The sequence below is a fragment of the Lepisosteus oculatus genome, chromosome 1 (assembly GCF_040954835.1).
Source record: "Lepisosteus oculatus isolate fLepOcu1 chromosome 1, fLepOcu1.hap2, whole genome shotgun sequence".
Lineage (NCBI taxonomy): Eukaryota > Metazoa > Chordata > Actinopteri > Semionotiformes > Lepisosteidae > Lepisosteus > Lepisosteus oculatus.
In genome coordinates, this window is record NC_090696.1 from 53,739,998 (window position 1) to 53,752,570 (window position 12,573).

At 36.0% G+C, this 12,573-nt stretch overlaps 1 protein-coding gene across 3 annotated transcripts in view; it reads right to left on the reverse strand.

Annotated features, from left to right (window-relative positions):
• Window positions 1-305: 305 nt before the first annotated feature.
• kctd8 (potassium channel tetramerization domain containing 8) overlaps window positions 306-12,573 on the reverse strand; it is a 179,516-nt gene continuing 167,248 nt past the window's right edge. Inside the window, exon 2 of one of the 3 annotated variants that reach the window (XM_006629873.3) lies at window positions 306-1,175. In XM_006629873.3, the coding sequence (XP_006629936.2) occupies window positions 712-1,175 (464 nt within the window). In that variant the 3' untranslated portion in view covers window positions 306-711. The remainder of the gene's footprint in view (window positions 1,176-12,573) is intronic. The other 2 variants (XM_069194591.1, XM_069194593.1) reach the window with 2 other exon arrangements.

A 12,573-nucleotide genomic window follows, 5' to 3' on the forward strand; every position in this document is an offset into this window, starting at 1 on the left:
CTACTTTCTAGTCTGACAAGCAATACATTGTTAAAACACTTTTGATATAGGATATTGTCAAAATTGTTTTGAAATTGGTCTTACATGTATGGCAGAGTACAAAGAATCTTTGAAACAACAGATTATCAATGACCATTAACAAACGGTACAGTCAAAATATGTAATTTTAATATTACATATGATATGTAAAGTATTGTAAATAAGGAAACATATTTCTTTTTGTTTTCTTAAACAACCAAAGCATTTCTTTTTCTAAGAAAATCTACAAATATACTCTTACAGAATAACTAACTGCATTTACCTTGCACATTGTATGTGTTGATAAATGTCTTTACTTATCAATCTGAAATGTTTCATTATTTGTGCCATTCATGCAATTACATAAAGATTAATTACAACAGTTTGAAGAAAAAACATGTTGAAATTATTTGGTGGCTTTCTGCCTTAGTTTTGTTGTTTTTATGAAGGTCCAAATTGTATTTACAGAGGCACATGGTTTTTAATACCAAAACTTTAGTCAATAACAAGTTAGGTTTTGAATATCAGGTGACTGTTTTAGAATTGCCAAATGTTATACTTTTTGAAGAAAGCCTGTTATGTTTTGAAACTATCTCAGAAATAAATACATGTGGACTGGATCTATAAGATGACTGGATCTATAAGATGAGTACAACAATCTAAGTGTGTCATAACTCAGGTCAGGAAAATGACTTATAGTCCATACTTTTGGAGCAGTTCAGATTGCCACTGACATTTGCGTTCTGGAAATTTTTCTGGTATTTTAATTTTTTGAAAATCCTGAATGCACTGTTTCATTTCTTCTTTCACACTCAGCATTTCTGTTACTTTCTTTTTGTTTAGATTGGTCTCTCGAGGGTTGCTAATTAATGACTGGAAGAGCTCGCTGTTCCTGCGCTTCTCTGGGAGCTGCACCCACTGCACAGAGACCCTTTTTGATGGTCTGTCCAAAGTAAGTGTCCATGGCTGACGTAAGGTAGACTGAACTAGGGCACTGGTGCTTCCATCATGTGGTGTTGTGATCTCCGAATGGGTCTCAGAACTGGAGGAGGAAAGCTCATTCAGGGAAGTTCCACTTTCACTTTCCTTGTCTGGCAGAATCTCATGCTTCCTTTCCTCGCATTCCTGCTTTGGAGATACTGTCTTCAGGGCTGGTCCTACCAAACAAAATAAAATAACAAAAAAATGTCTGTGGTCAGGAAAGACTGGGTGATTACTTCTGCAAAGAGAAAGCTTTTAAAAAAAATATTCTAGACAGTCCATGTGCCAACAACAGCTTAAATCTAGGTAATGCATGGTCTTTGACATTGTTATGCATGTTTTATTTTAAGCCACTACAATTACACTTTATCCAATACAGAGTAATGGGGGAGCCAGAGCCTATCCTGGTAAGCAATGGGCACAAGTAGTCTGGGCAGACAATTTTTTTCATTTTTATAAAAGAAATAAAAAATAAGATATAATGATGTGTTCCTGCTTAACTTAGAGATTGCATGACTTTTAAAGCTGTAAAAACAGGTTTCAATAGTTTATAACCACTTTTTATGTGCAAAATATTACTTCCTTGTGATCAGCTTAGAATCTTTGTGTATAGTGTAAGTTTTTTACTTCTTAAACTATTAAAATACATGAATTTCATAAAGACAACACTCATTTCGAACAGAAAAAATCACATTCTGTTCTCTTCCTATTATGTAGGACAGATCAGCAGGTCTTTTTTTCCCAATCAGAGGCTCTGAAAATAGCATACCGTCCACTGCACTCTGTCAGAGGGGGAGACGGCACCAAGAGACAGAAGAGGTGGGGAGCTCAGTCTTACGTAATGGCTGTTCTACAGAGTGGGATGCGAACGGCACCAGTTCTGAATGTTATGTTACACTTAGTTCATTGTTTTAAATACATCTACTTAAGAATGTTAGGTGTTAGCATAAATTATTAGTAATCAATAATATTACATTTATCACTGTAATACATTGTTGCACTTTTCCCCGCATCTTGTAAAAATATATTTTCCTTGTTATATATATACAGATGCAGCCATTCAAAATGGGTGAGGTATTTCGCGGCATACCCCGGTGGGCGTGTCGCGGTATCACGCGGTGTCAAGCAGTGTCACGTGGTTAATAGCGGGTCATTTGACGCTCTACAGGAAACTATCCGGCGTCACCTTGTAAAACCGCAAGGGGGAGCTTAACCTCTCATGTACAGCATTTGAACTTTTAATTTTGAACTGTGTATTACAGCATGTTAATCATCAGTCATTAAAATGTTGGTATATTTTATGAAAGCAAGATTGCTCAGTTGGACAAAAGTACACAACCTACATTTATCAGAAATATTTATGCATCAAAGCCTTTACCGAAGATATTACTAATAGTACTATAATGGATGACTTTGGACAAGCTATATACTCAAAGTATAATTTCTTTAGCACATTTGTACAAGCACTTGGAATCTGTCCAAGCCATACTTTGTCAGGCATTTTGTTTTACTTCAACGGGCATAAAAACGTCCTTGCTTTGAACAGGGTGTTTCATAATTTCTAACTACGAAAATGATTTAAAATGCGACACTTATCATTCAACTAGAGCTCAAAATATCACAAGGATCCTCAAGAGCACAGCAAAGACTGTATTAAAAGATACTTGTATGTATCAATGCTTTCTTTTCCGTATACCAGATTTTATGGAACCACTTCAGAAGGGTGTCAGCCAGTCAGATTCCAGGAATCGGTACTTTAAAGGAAAAATACACACCGGTATTCCATTTCTCCCTAACGATTTTAAGCATCGAAGTATTTAACTAGCATGTGAAATAACGTGTGAAAAAGTGGTAGTTTTAAGCTTTTCTGCTAATATAATATGGAATCGCGTATCTAAAGAATTTAATAACGATATGATTATATTAGTGTACTGCGACAGGGCTGTGTAGGGCTGTTTCGCCTCCCTCTTCATGTGGCTTCCCCTGTAGCCCACTGGTCTATGTGCCTGACTAACAGCTCACAGGTTGTGTGTTCAAATCCAGCTGGTGCTGGACTTTTCTTTTAACAAACATTTCTTCAAAAAAATAGAATAACGATATTATGGACAATCAATTGACTTTTATATTTCAATATATCACAACATGATCGATTCTAAGTCATTTTTGATAACAATGAATAGTCACCTTCTTCCGTTCTGACAACAGTCCCTGCTTCTGCTTCCTGCTTCTATTGTGTGTGTGTGTGCAATAGAGTACATTTTTATAGAGAAATGAAGGCTGGACAGTATGCGTTACAATATAAACATTTATATTGATTTAAATCGTGTTCTGATTTAAATCTTAAACGCGTGTTTAATTAGATGTGTTTTTTAATCATAATCAGGCTAATGCAACATAAATTGATACAGTATCTTTGTCTTCTAAGTATCTTAATAAACTTTCAGCATAGCTTTCTACCCATTTAGATGTATATTTCTTGGGATTTTGGGATCAAACGTGGAAGGATTAGATTGTAATCGTTTTTATTTGTCAAATACGTGACTGTATTTCTGAATGTTATGTTACACCTACAGTAGTTCACTGCTTTAAATACATCGAATTAAGAAAGTTCTGTGTATCACTTTAGATCTTTTTTTCTGAACCAGGGAAAATCTGATCATGTTTCTCTATTACAATAATAAAAAACTTTGTTTTACATATCACCTTTAAACGTGGCATCTCAAAGCAAAAACAGTTAAAAGGGACCAAAGTAAATACCAGACAAACGCAAACGCGTTTTTAATAAAATGCTTTTATTCATTCAGCAGAGAGTGAGAGGGACATCCAGCAGAGAGAGACACACGCACCGGTTTCCATTGACAAAATTGTTTTTTTTCAATTCCTCTTGTCTAACAGGAATGTTTTGTTTGTGGACAGACTGTTAGACTAGAGGAAAAGAGCGCCTCCTTCTACGAAGCATTTCGTTGATCCGATCACGAATTCTTTTCCAGTTGCACAAAGTAAGGGTAAACTTACACCATACCGATGAGCTAATGTCAGGGAAAGACACCATTTCTTTTTTCTGATCACTCGCTTTCTGGATACACATCTCACCTGTCCTGTTCTTTGTTTTCCTGGTTTGCTGATTATGCCTGCTGCGGTCCACTCCTACCCTCACACCTAAAGAATACTATTTTAAATTTCTTGGCGCAGTTCATTAACCCTTGTATGTTCTTTCCGTGCCCAAAATGCAATTTAAAAAAAGTCAAAAACCATGCTCAAAATGCAATTTAGAGCTTTCTGGCAAGAGGAGACACCCAAATCAATGTAACATGCCACAGTTTGTGCATGAACAGGGTTATACTGCCTATTCCCTTCGATACCCAATTAAAAAAAATGTTTTGAATCCCCGGCGGAACCGGGCATCCATATGAATCAAGTAACAGGTTTATTCCATGCTGAAAAAAAGAAGAAAGAAAACACATTCCATAAGAATTGATTGAGCTCCGCTCTGTACCACGCAATGATCCCCCCAGAGTCTCTGCCCCGGGTTATTTGGGTTTTTAGATAGAGGGTAAAAAACTCTCTCTCTGGCTTGACCTCCCCCTCCATGGGTATTGTCTGTTTTTTTTGTTAACAAGGCTCGCCAGCTAATGTGAATCGAACCTGTCTTTCTAGCTCTTAAAGTCGTGCGATGTGTAAACCACAATTCAAATAGAGAAAAAAGACCTGACTGACAAGCTGATACATACTCTTAGAGTTTGATTATTAGGGAATATAATACAAAAATATAGTACTAAAAAAGGTACTACCACTTTTAAAGGTGATATGTAAAATAAAGTTTTTTATTGTTGTTATAGAGAAACATGATCAGATTTTCCCTGGTTCAAAAAAAAAGATCTAAAGTGCTACACATAACTTTCTTAATTCGATGTATTTAAAGCAGTGAACTACTGTAGGTGTAACATAACATTCAGAAATACAATCACGTATTTGACAAATAAAAACGATTACAATCTAATCCTTCCACGTTTAATCCCAAAATCCCAAGAAATATACATCTAAACAGGTAGAAAGCTATGCTGAAAGTTTATTAAGATACTTAGAAACAAAGATACTGTATCAATTTATGTTGCATTAGCCTGATTATGATTAAAAAACACATATAATTAAACACACGTTTAAGATTTAAATCAGAACACGATTTAAATCAATATAAATGTTTATATTGTAACGCATACTGTCCAGCCTCCATTTCTCTATAAAAATTTACTCTATTGCACACACACACACAATAGAAGCAGGAAGCAGAAGCAGGGACCGTTGTCAGAAGGGAAGAAGGTGACTATTCATTGTTATCAAAAATGACTTAGAATCGATCATGTTGTGATATTTTGAAATATAAAAGTCAATTGATTGTCCATAATATCGCTTACCTATTTTTTCGAAGAAATGTTTGTTAAAAGAAAAGTCCAGCACCAGCTGGATTCAAACACACAACCTGTGTGTTGTTAGTCAAGCACGTAGACCAGTAGGCTACAGGGGAAGTCACATGAAGAAGGAGGCGAAACAGCCCTACACAGCCCTGTCGCAGTACACGAATATAATCATATCGTTATTAAATTCTTTAGATATGCGATTCCATATTATATTCCCTATTAATCAAATTCTAAAAGTATGCTTGTTGACTCCGGTATCTCTTTAGTTAAAGACTTCCATGCTTAAAATGTTTAGGGAGAAATGGAATACTGGTGTGTATTTTGTCTGTACCGCTCACTTTGAATGGCTGCATCTGTATAACATTATAAATATACATTAAATCTGACTATCAGAAAATAAGTTAAATACAAAATTAAAGAAAAAATAGGGTAAAATATAATTCAAAATATTTTGCTAGCAATGTTAACTGTTTATAAAATAAAATATATTAACTAAGGAATAGGATGGCACAGTTGTTAGTATGCTTTTTGTATGTTTTTTTTCATAAATACAACAGTAGTACCAGATGTCTCAGTGGCTTTCGATAATACATTATGCATGCAAACCTCTGAACTAGAAAGATGACTAAGATATCCATCCATTCCTAATGGTGGCGAAGTGGTTAGCATTGCTATCTTGCAGCACTGGGGCCCTAGGTTAAATTCCTGCCATCCTGGGTGTGTGGGGTTTGCATGTTCTTTCTGGGTTCCGCATTTTTTCTCCTTATGTGTGATATGATTCCCTCTCACAGTCCAAAACATACCGGTAGGGCTTATGGGAAAACTGGCGTTGGTGTGTGTGTGTTTGTGTCTGTTTGTCTGTCCTGTGATGTACAGACGCTATGTCCAGTGTGTATTCTGCCTTGCATCCGTTGCTTGCTGGGATAGGCTCCAAATCCTCTATACTGGATTAAGAGATTAGAAAATGGATGGAAGTAAAGACACTGTGATTATGGAACTATACACATTGTTAGAAACCCACTATGAGATGGCAGCATCTCACTGAGGATAAATTATTTTAAAGTGATGACTTAAGGAAACAACCTTTCCACCTCTCTTGCACATCAGTACCTAGTTAGTTATTTTAACAAATTACCTCTAAATATAAACATCTTAAGCTGTTGGCTCTGTGTTCAATTCCTTCAATTCATGTGCATCCAACACACAGTTCAATGCTAACAACTACACAAAATCTAAAATACAATCATCATTTCACTATCTATGTAAACATACAGTCTGTTAACTTCATCATCTTCCTCTGTAGTCTATAATTTTTGTCATTCTGTCATTTTGTCAAAAGTATGCCTAACCCCATTAGGAAGTGTTCTTGTTATCAATGTATTCCTCAACTTTCCTCAAATTATCTTTTTTCCTACCTAGATCTCTAGTCTTACATCCTGCAATAACACTTTAATCCCCCCAAACTGCTTGTGTTAATTTGTTTAAATCACAAATATCATATGTAAATACCGGCCATGTAGTACTCTGCATTGTGGAATAGTTTCTTTTAAAGGGAACTAGAGAGACTAGGAACTAGAGAAATCAAGAAAGGCTTTTTTCTATAATTAATAAATGCACATCCTGTTCACTGGAGTAATTCAATCCACACTGAGCAATCTCCAATATGTTCAGAATTTGACAGCCAGAATCCTGATCGGGATGCATTACACCTGTCTCTGAGTCCTTGCACTGGCTTCCTATCAGGTTTCGAGTTTCTAGTCAACTTCAAAATCCTCAATCAGTCTGACTCTGGTCTTCTAGCTGTCCTCGAGAACATCTACATTGTATGGGTAACAGGACCGTCTCTAGCTGCACCAGACGCTCAGAGCTCAGAGCTCTGAATTTGTATCCCTAGTGATATCAGTCACCTACCCTGAGTGCATTTAAATCTAACCTTTCTTTTCAGAAGAAAAAGTGTCTATATTTGCTTCATTTTCTAATTTTGGTAGCACTTCTAACTGCTTGTCTTTTTTATATATATTTACTTTGTAATCTGTGGTCCTTATAATTGTTTTTACATCAACCATATTGCTTTGAGATGCCACTTTAAAGGTGCTATATAAAATAAAGTTTTTTTTTCTTATTGTTATAGAGATACATGATCAGATTTTCCCTGGTTCAGAAAAAACTATCTAAAGTAGTTTGTTACTCTTCTCACACCCTCTTTGCTAATTGGCTTTTCATACTAATCCAATCAATCTAACTGCCTATTTTCTGTGCTTTCTCTATCCTGCTAGATTTATAATTATTCTGAAAATATTCTTCTTGAAATGACTCATTTCTAAATACCTGTTTTCAGTGTTAACATCTTGCAGCAAAATAGACACTTAGCTCAACTTGACAGTTCATCCTCTACCAACATTGAATTAAGAAATCTTTAGATTTCTTTATTTATTTAGTAGTTTCATTAGTAACAAAGGCTAAACTTTCTTGGAAAAAAATAATTTTATGTGTTGTAAAAAACTGACTAGCTTTAACAAAATATATTTACAAATCATTCCGCCTGGCAATCTACCTGAATGCTCAACTATCTGAGAAGCCCTCTGTGAAACCATGTTTAATATTAATTCATATAAGCCTCTCTGACAGAATTGCTACTTTTTTGACTCCTCACTCTCTGCCAAATCTATTTCATGTTTGCATGTTCTTTTGTAACACAAACTTTTCTGGGATTTCTTTGTATATCTAAGCGTTCCTGTGTCCCTCTTCTGCACTATGGCTAGTCATGGCTTTTTTATTTTTGCTTATTTCAAAGTAACACCTGCTCCATTTCCCAAACTTTTTGCTCATTCAATTTGTAGACTGAATTTTAGTTTTAGCCTTAAAAAGCTTAGGTTTTCTTTTTTTGTTTCTTGTCCTACAACTGTTTTTATTGATCACCAAATTATTGCACCTGACATGACTTCTTTCATTCACCCTTTCCTGAACGTCTATGACAAGCAGAGATAGTGCTGTCTCTGCTCTGGTGCGATCTTTTGCAGCTGAAATTTTGCTGTTTTAAACGAATAAGAAATTAGATTTCTTATAAATCTAATCACTTATTCTACATAAACACAGCATAATTGCTCTTGAAAATGCTCTTTTTCTTGTTCGTTTTGGAGACCTTGATCAAAACTGATTTGAGATGTCATAAAGGCTTTAGTTTCTCTGTATATTTCTCTTGCAGAAAAAGTGTGCATTTCCTACATTGCTTTGTATGTCGAGCTTTTCACTTTATATTTAGGCTCAGATTTCAACTATAAACCATACACTTATTACTAGCAGTAAATGCTGATGTTTTGCTCCCCCTTACCACAAAAATATATTTGTATTGTAGCTGGGATGAACTTTTTTTCAGACGTGTCTCTCCCTACTGCAATTCGGACATGGAACGGTTAAAGATGGCAACAAGTCAGGCGCCCGGGGGGGGGGGCATTAAAAAGCCAAATAGGAGTGGCTTAAGCGACATACACAGTCGTGTAACTGACAGTTTTAGGTAGCCTAACGTGTAAATTTTGCTTTGTTGCTGATAGGTTAAGCTTTTGAAACTCAGCCCCAAAGTCACATTACTGATTTTTCACCCTGTTTCGTTAGTTAAACGCAAGGATCACAAGCACCACCATGTTAACTGGGATGCGTAGTTTTTAATTCAGTTTGAATTATAACTGTACGTAATGTCTTCATATTTGGCCACGGCTTTAAAGAGAGGGCGTGCCAAAAATTTTTGGTACCGTCGTCTTCGCTTGCGGTACCCAAGTCATGATAGGATTTGACCTCGAACGTTTGCCCAGCGTAGCACAAGGCAGGATACAACCTGGATAGGACACCCGTTAATCTCAGGGCAAAGACAAACAGAGGACAAACACATAACACTCACACCTGGGACAATTTCCCCAGATGCTAATTAGCCTGCTAGTATGTCTTTGAATTGTGGGAGGAACCAGAGCACATAGAGGAAACCCACATAAACACATGGAGAATATTCAAAATCGATGCAGATAGCACCGCAGATCTGTAATTAATACCAGGGCTTCAGCACTGCTAGGTAGCTCTGCTAACCACTGCACCACTGTGCCTCCTGATTCATCGATCCATTAATCTTCTAACTTTATCCAGTACAGGATCATGGGGGAGCCAGAGACTATCCCAGCAAGCAACAGGTGTGAGGCAGTTTTCAACCTGTATAAGATGCTAGTCTACTGCAGGTCACACAAAAGACAAGCACACTCACTAAAAGAGCAATTTGTTTCAGACGCCAATTAAAATACTAGTATGTATTTTGACTGTGGGAAGAAACTGGAACATCCGGAGGAAATTCACTCAAACATGGGGACAACACACACAGATAATACTCCAGGTCCAGAATGGATCCCAGGTCCCAAGCATTGTTCATTATTTTGAGTTGAAATGTAATTCTTTTAATAATGTCTAGAAAAAAATTGTCAGTATCATTTGATATTAGTAAAGCCCTTATATCGGAACAAGTAATAGGTTTATTCCATGCTGAAAAGACAGCCGAAACATTGTGTTTTCTTTCTTCTCTTTTTAGCATGGAATATACCTATTGTTCCCTTGCAACCTATGCATGCTGACTTAACCACCCACCTCAACTACTTCAAGCCCTTATATTTGCATATTGCTATGTACTGCTGGGTATTTGAATAAAAAAGCCATTTAATTTTTTGTACCATTTAGCCAATACTGGCCAGTAGCATGTGTCATACACAGATGGATACAGAACAAGCTGTTGAGTTGCTCTATTATGCTTAAAGAATTATGTGGATTGGAGAGCTCCAGATCAGACTGGGGGGCTGTTTAAAGTATTCTCTGCAATTTCCTACCAATCAGAAGACCATCACTAAGACAGACCTGGAAAAATGGGATTACATAAAAAGTCAATTATAGTAATTAGAAACTGAAATTCCAGTTAGTCATTCCAGTTAGTTGGCAGTACAGTTGGTCCATATCTGAGATGACAAGTGAAGGTAGGTTTGGGCTGTAGAATGCCTGCATTCACACATTTATAATGCTTGTAAATAATAATTGTGTGTTCATAGGTTAGTTTTTTACTGTACCTTAAAGATGTATCCCCTGCTTATACTGTTATCACACTATAGCATATACCTTGATATTACAGTATTTATTATAACATTTTAACTTTTAACATATTTTTGTTGTTGAACAATGTGATGCCTCTGCACATTATAAGAGCAAACTGCAGAACAGTTACATCAATCATTTTTTTTCAAAATAATCTGTAGTCACTCACAAGTGGTTATACTTGATATACTTGCCATTATAACTACCTGATATTACAGTTCCCCTCTTCATGATAAGATGTAAATGGTGATATATCAATCAACACCTTTATGTTTAAAAATCTGATAGATATTAATCGGTATTTAATTGGTATCAGTACTAATACAGTATTTAGAAGTGTCCAGTAAATGATACTGTATTATATGTATTGTACAGTAAAATACTGAAAATCAGACAGAAAATCAGCAAATATAATGATTGATTATTTAATTTTTATACAGAATAGCACCTGGTTTAGTTAATAAACTCTTGAAAAGATAATGGATATGTTCATGCAAAAAAGAAAATACTTTTTTTTAATGTCATAATTCTCACTATTGGCACCTCTCTAGTTTACTTTGTTTTTTAAATCTAAGACTCCATGAGAAACAAAATATGATAGTTCCAAATGTTTGCAAGCGTGATCACTGATACCTTGACATGAAGTGCGGGATGAGCAAGACAACACTCACCAATTTTTACCATGATACCACTGAGAGTGTCCTGACCAGTGTTATTACGGTGTGGTATGGTGGAGCCACAGTACAGGTCAGAAAAGCCATACAGAGGATTGTGAGGTCCGTGCAGAAAATCACTGGGCCTGAGCTACCCTCCATCGACCGGATATATCTCAACCGCTGCCATAACTGGGCTCAAGCTATACTTCAGGACCCAATTCACCCTGGCCATGATCTGTATTCACTCCTGGGTTCAGGTAGAAGGTATCACAGTATCAAAACACTGACCAATAGATTCAAAAACAGTTTTTTCCCCAAGCAGTCCTCATCATAAACAGCTCAAATAATAGCACCTGCACTTTAAGGTACTGCACTGTTTGCACTATGTCCTGTCTTGGCTGTATTCTAACATCTATTGTCTAAATTAATTGTCCATGTCTGTTTGTCATTTGTGCCTATTTTTTCTCTACTGTTACTGGATACAGCTGAACGAATAAGCATTCCAATACACTTGTTGTATATGGCACTTAAAAAATCTTGAATCTTGAATGATGAAACTGCTACAAGCTGCTCTGAGAAACAAAACTTAAGCATCAGCAATGGATATGTCTCTGAAACAAAGGTTTTAAAAGGGTGCTTTTGACAAAGGTTGGATTATCACCATACATTTACCATCAAATGTATTAAATCAATACATATTCAAGAAATAATAAAATAAATTAATAAAAACATTATGTTATATAAAGAAATTAAATGTAAAGTGAAATACAGCACAACTATAAGCATTAAATATCTTTAAGCACTGTAGTAAAGCAATGTGGTAATGTGGAGTTAATAGCAAATAAATGATAAATTGTAATTATTCTCATCTTCATTAATATGAAAATCAAGAACACTCCATGTAATGAAATGTTAGTAAAAGAATGTGACATTTAGGTTTGTATATTGTTGATAGAGAGCCCAGGATGATCCTTGTTAACTTTTAAATCGATCAGTTACAGTGTATTGACAGTTTCAGTGATCAGAATACAATAATACCAGAGATCAGTCTGGGCATCTATCAACAGTAGTAGTATGTGGTATATGTCATACTGTATAAAACAAAATGACAGTTATGAGGCCATTCTTGCAGAAATCATTTTTTACAATTGTAGTTCAAGTCAGTAGCTGCGTCAGCTTGTGTCAGCACTTCTGCTGCGACCCACTATGCCTTCCGCTAAAGCTTTTTCTAGATCTCTTCATCATTCTATCTCTTCCTGGGCTACTTGCCCCCTTCTCTCACCAAACTGGCAGTCCGTCTCTTCTCAGTGATCTGATCCAAGATCAGGCATTCTTTACAGATGTCGTCATTATAATATTCCTAAAGGATTTAATCTGAAATT